This window comes from Austrofundulus limnaeus, unplaced genomic scaffold (genome assembly GCF_001266775.1).
Source record: "Austrofundulus limnaeus strain Quisiro unplaced genomic scaffold, Austrofundulus_limnaeus-1.0 Scaffold106, whole genome shotgun sequence".
In the NCBI taxonomy this organism is placed as follows: Eukaryota; Metazoa; Chordata; class Actinopteri; order Cyprinodontiformes; family Rivulidae; genus Austrofundulus; species Austrofundulus limnaeus.
The window spans coordinates 1,352,441-1,358,354 of NW_013952508.1; the positions used below are offsets into that span (position 1 = coordinate 1,352,441).

Genomic DNA, 5,914 nt, shown 5'->3' on the forward strand with positions numbered 1-5,914 from the left:
AGAACTCTGTGATTTTAGAAAAAATAAAAGTCAAATGTAGACACGTCTTTAAAAGACCCTCCTCCTCCCCACCACCCCGCGCAGCTGCGGTCAGTGAACCTCCACCCCCAATTGTGTGATTAATACTGATTTTTTGCGCAAATTACAGATATTTGATGCTCAATAAACACATTAAATATCTGAAGGGGTTGACGTGTGAACTCTTCAGTCCCAGGCTGGTCGGAGCCGAGCTTCAGGTGGGCAGGTGCAGCTGCTGTAAAGTCACTGCCCATCACTTTAAAAACAGTCAGATGATACGTCACGGTTTTGTTGCGCTCGTGATGTGAACACACAGGGGAAATGCTGCGAAGTGCTTTTAGAAATATAATAAATATAAAATACGATGTAATCCTCGGTGGAAAATAGTCCAGGAAACGTGTGCGTTCCCGGGAGGTGTTCACCTGCAGCTGAGTGAAGCTGACCCCCCACCCACAGAGAAAGAAAAAAAGGCAGTAATTATTGACAAGGTAGTAACCATGCTGTGGCTTCACCTGTCGCATTTTCTTTTAAAGAAAGAAAAAGTAGCTTGCAACGCTGTCGCATCGGTGCTACGTGATTAAAAGCAGAGTTTTCATTGCTGTCTAATCTCACACACATCTCCTATCTTTGTGAAGACTACACACAGCGCTCAGCCTCGCTCTGCGCCGTCTTTTCCCCAAGTTTGGTGAGAGGTGGACATGGAGGGTCGCAAAAAATAGCTCTCGACTTGATCTGGCCTTATTTAAATAAAAATGACTACATGCCGTGAAATTCTTAGAGGGGCAGGCCGTCTCGTTGGCGGGGGGGCCGCCCCGCCTGTATAATGGTAGGGGAAACACTGCAATACGATTATGCCCAACCCCACTCAGTCAGAACTGACCATAATTATCCCAAAATAATCCCTGGTTCACCAGATTATTCAGATTCATCTAATTTCCCTTTGGTACCCATAAAGTACTTTTGAATTGAATTGAACTGAATTATTGAAAGGACAAAGGAATTCAGCAAACCGTTATTTCAGTTTTTCTTCATGCTTCTTTGAAACTGTGGCATATGAAGGTGTGTATAAAGTTAGAGCTTCAAAGAGCTCTAAAGACTACGTCTCATCATGGCACATGTCTGTGGTGAATCAGAGCCAACATGTCCAGATGTTTGGACCCTGATAAGAACTGCTTGCACTTCTAGTTACTTTTCTTTCTTGTGATTTGAATTGACAGCTGTGACACCGTCTGACAGCCTTTAGAGGAGGAATCTGCTCTCAGCAGCCAGTGACGGAAGCCTGAAGGAGCCAAAAACAGGTCGGAACAACCGTGACCTAACCCAGAAACACAACTCTAAACTGGTAAATTGTTCTTGTAGACATGCATTAGATAAATACCTGAACAGAATGAGTTTAAATGAGAAATAAAGCACTGAGTCAATGACCTGCAGGAGGAACAATTTGTCCACACCTCTACATCCCTCTAATCAAAGTTTGACGATAACATATCTGACCCATCACATCGAAATGAGGATTAAGACAAATTTGGTCCAAATGACCTCATCATATTTTCAGATTTCTGGCTTTAAAAGCTACATTTTGTAATTAAATCATCCTGATATCATTAGTAGATCTAGGAATATTATTTAATTTGTCTTGTTGGTTACGATAATATATAAATATTTAGTCTAAATCCAAATTTTATGTAATTTTAATGAGGATTTTTTTTATGTCATTTGAAAAAAGACACCTCAAATAGTATTTGAATATTGAGATTTCCCATCTGGAAAGAAACAAAGCTTTGAAAGCTTTGATAGCTCACAGCAGGGCTATTCAACTAAATTGCTCTGGGAACCACAGTTACTGCAGGTCAACAGCTGAGGGGCCGAACATCCAGCAATTAAAGTTATTATTTAAATAAACCAAGTATTACAAAGATCTGTTACCTTTGAAATAGTTTATTTTGCTGTATTTAATCATGAATACAACATACAGAACCCTATAAAAGTAGTGATAATTAAACAATATCAAAATCAAAAATAAACACATTATGCCTCCTTTAACACAAAGAATATTTTTGATATCTCTGATTTGCCAAAATTTTAAACCAATTTTATTTTCACTTTCATAGTTTTTATCTTCAACTGCTTGTTCTTTTAACTGTCTTGAGTGTTTATAGAAATGGTTTTTACCAGCTTGTGGCCAAGATTCAGACGTTTCTGTAGACACCAACCATGTCTATGTTTAACAACAAGAACTTAGAGTAATTAAAGTAGAAAACCAGGGGTTTGGGCTGAAGAGATGAATGAACCAGATGGCGGGCCGAACTTTGGTCACTCCGGCCCGCGGGCCGCCAGTTCAATAGCCCCGGCTTACAGTGAAAATCTCAACATTTTAAGGTATTTTTCCTCAAAATCGTGTTTTTGATTGCTGCTGCTCAAAAAAGTGCTTCAAAACATTTTAGGATAATATTTCAAACAGTTCATTGAAATGATACGTTGATAACACATTTATTTGTTGTATTTTGTTGTAATAATCCTTATTAACATGCAGTAATTAAAAACAGATAACCCTGTCTAAATGTTTAATTATTTGGTTTTGTTAGCTTGTCTGTGTTCAGTGCTTTCTGTTGTTGCTGGCTGCATGATGTCATAAGTTTATTTTCTGTTTATTTCTCTGTTTGTGTCCACCTCAGGTGGAGAAGGAAGAGCTGAGCTGCGTATGGAGGAGCAGCCAACCTTTCTGTTCCCAGCAGTTCTCTGTTTGATCCCCTGGATGAGCTCAGGGAGCCCTCATTAGTTGTCTGTCGGCAGGAAAGCATCCGTGGGTTCAGGCGATGCAGACGCTGACACGCCCCCCCACCGTCCCCCCGTCCCACCATCACTGAGGAGGCTCCCCGACGTCACCTTTGTCCAGACCTTTTCACTGCTACCTTGTGTCTTCATGCTTTGGGGGTCCTCCCGTGCCCCCGCCCTCTGCCGTTCACCCTGCACCGATCGTCACAACGGCCGGCCACCGCAGTCGCTTCGTTGCCATGCCAACAGAGACACTGGCTCCTGCTCTCCCAGATAGCAAGGCCACTGGCCCCACAGCGCCTTTCAGCTCTGCCGTACCCCTCCGCATCCTCAACAAGGGCCCGGAGTATTTCAGGAGACAGGTGAGGAACAAGAATACTTTTAATTTAGAGAAGTGAGAAGTGAGCCACCGTTAGTAAATATCACCTCAAATATCAAGATGGACAGATTGTTTGTAAAAAAAAAAAAAGCTCAACTTCAAATTTCCTGTAAGGAAACACAAAGTTTGCCAACCTGCTCCACCACAGAACTACATTTAGGTTTGTTTACAAGTTAAAAGATGATTCAAGCTCAGTTTACAGCTGCTATCCTGGATGTATAATCCTACAGAGGTGTTATTCAGGGTTCTTCAAAATCAAAACAATCCTAAAGAAAACACTGCAAATTAGACTGTTATTCTATAATAACGTTTCAAGTGTTGAAACTAAAAAGTTCACAAACTTTAGGGGCAGTGTTGTCAGGTCCGCTTATTATAAGCGACTTTGGGCTTCCTTTTTTCTAAAGTCACTTGTAAATTCTGTGAGTTGCGTTTTTTGGGGCTTATTTTTGAACTTGAGTTGCTTATTTTGGACTCATCTGTCTGTCTGAATGACATGCTTAAAGGGGACCTATTATGCAAAATTCACTTTTAAAGGTTTTTTTAGTCAACTTTGGGTATGTACTTCTTAAAAAAACAGTCCTAGGACCAAAAAAATGCACCCAGGGGCATATTTACTGTAAGTAAATGTATTTTTAATGTACAGTATATTAACGACAAGTTTTATACTTCCGTCATTTTGTGATGTCACAAGCCGTACGACAACCCACCAGAACCTGCGTTCAGCCCCTTACCTAGCAAACCCCGGGTGAGACTCCACCTCAGTAGAAAAAGCCATCACGGTTGTTGTTGTTGTGTAATGCGCAGCTCATTTCACAACAGGCCTCCAATAGGGCAATGGGTAGAGTGTTGGACCAGAGAGTGGGAGACCAGGGTTTGAGATCAGCATGGACACAATTTAATTATTTATTTTCATTCGTCATGAACACGTTTTCTCATGTACCTCTATTGTTTAGCTTATTAAAGCCTTGTTAAAACCTATTTGTTCAAGTTTCTGAGGTATTTTGACCGCTGCTGCTCCCTGCTCTGGTAACAGCATGCAGAGTGAGCACAGAGCAGAGGAGGGGGAGAAAAAAGAAGCTGGGACCACGACTCTGCCTCTGGGTCTCATATGGTTGTACAACGGAGCTTCTGCTATTATTAGCCATGCTAACGTAAACGCTGGCTGTGGAGGGCGGAGTTAATGTCAACAGATTTTTGGAGGGCGTTACCAACAGAGCTCATTAACATAAACAGCTCTTCTGAACGGAAGTCAGAGCAGGCAGAACTAGAAAATGGGAAATTTTATTATCTGAGAATTATTTTGTGCATTAAATTGAATGAACATGGTCTGGATAGCCCACAGACATACCATAAACATTTCTGGGACCCATAATTGGTCTCTTTTAACTCTGCTCCCGCTGAAGCAGAACACAAGGAGTAGTGGGTTTCTCCCTCCCACTCCCCCGTTTCCTGGTTGTCGCTCCCGCCCGAGTTGAGTCGGCACATTTCAAACACACACACCAGAGCCCAGTGTGATGGGGAAACAAGCAGGGGTGAGGCAGTGCGGTCTGGTCCGGTTCAGAACTTATGACAGGAGACTTGATACAGCGCACGTGTGTCTACATCTAAAACACAGTGGGGATTGGTGCGCTCGATTTAATGGACTGGGACATTTTACACAGGTGGTGCACAGACAAAAATAAATAAATAAAAAAATACACTGCTTATATTGGAATACAAGTACAGTACAGTAAAATATTGATAAGTTTTAATTTGTTTGGAATTTGCTGATTAAATTGCATAAATTGAGCGAGAGAGAACAATAAGAGCCAGAACCAAATTTTTTGTCATATCAGCAAAAACTACTTCACCTCTGGATATCAGTGACAAAACAGAGTGAGAATGAGTTGCAGTAAGTCAGGAAAATATGGGGGAAAACGTAATAAAAGTGAGGAAAAAATAGCGCACAAAGATTTTTGTGAGTTTTTGTTGACTGTACTGTCATTTTGCTGCAAAATGCACHTTTCTTATGATCAGAGTTTAAAAGTATATGTTATTAAAATAATTTAAATTATTCAAACCATTAAAAGTTGTTCATTTTGATGGTAATTTTTATCATAATTTTGCTGTTGCTTATGTATAATGCAATAATAAATGTATACATTAATACAGTACTGTTACAATTGACCTCTATTTTACACAATGTGTGTGTGGGGTGGGGGTTGCCAGTTGGGCTTATTTTGGGCTTGTTTTCATAGAGCTGGTTGCTTGTTTCTGTGTGAGATCTGGCAACACTGTTTTGGGAGAAAAGTAAATGTAATTTTGAATTTGATGCTGCAACACGTCCCAATAAAGCTGGAACAGGGGCAACAAAAGACGGGGAAAGTTGAGGACTGTTCATAAAGCAGCTGTTTGGAGCGGTTCACAGGTGAACAGGTTCGATGGAAACAGGTGAGGGTCATGACTGGGTATAGATGGAGCATCCTCGAAAGGCTCAGTCATTCACAAGCAAAGATGGAGCGAGGTTCACCACTTTGTGAACAACTGTGTGAGAAAATAGTCCAACAGTTTAAGAACATTTCTCAACGTACCCCAGATGATTTAGATTTCATCATCTATAGTCCATAATGTCAATATGAGTTCATGAGGTTTGCAAATCATTGGGCCTCATGCAAGAACCGTTCGTACACACAGATTTGTTCTTAAGTTGTGCGTACGAGTGATTTAGGAGAATTTGTGACATTAACCAATGTTTTCGTATTC

At 40.9% G+C, this 5,914-nt stretch overlaps 1 protein-coding gene across 4 annotated transcripts in view; it reads left to right on the forward strand.

Moving 5' to 3' along the window:
* fam110b (family with sequence similarity 110 member B) overlaps positions 1 to 5,914 on the forward strand; it is a 21,510-nt gene that overhangs the window by 9,546 nt on the left and 6,050 nt on the right. The window contains exons 2-3 of one of the 4 annotated variants that reach the window (XM_014013836.1): positions 1,236 to 1,360; positions 2,694 to 3,155. In XM_014013836.1, the coding sequence (XP_013869290.1) occupies positions 3,033 to 3,155 (123 nt within the window). In that variant the 5' untranslated portion in view covers positions 1,236 to 1,360; positions 2,694 to 3,032. Of the gene's footprint in view, positions 1 to 1,235; positions 1,361 to 2,297; positions 2,398 to 2,693; positions 3,156 to 5,914 lie in introns of those variants that run through there. The other 3 variants (XM_014013835.1, XM_014013837.1, XM_014013838.1) reach the window with 3 other exon arrangements.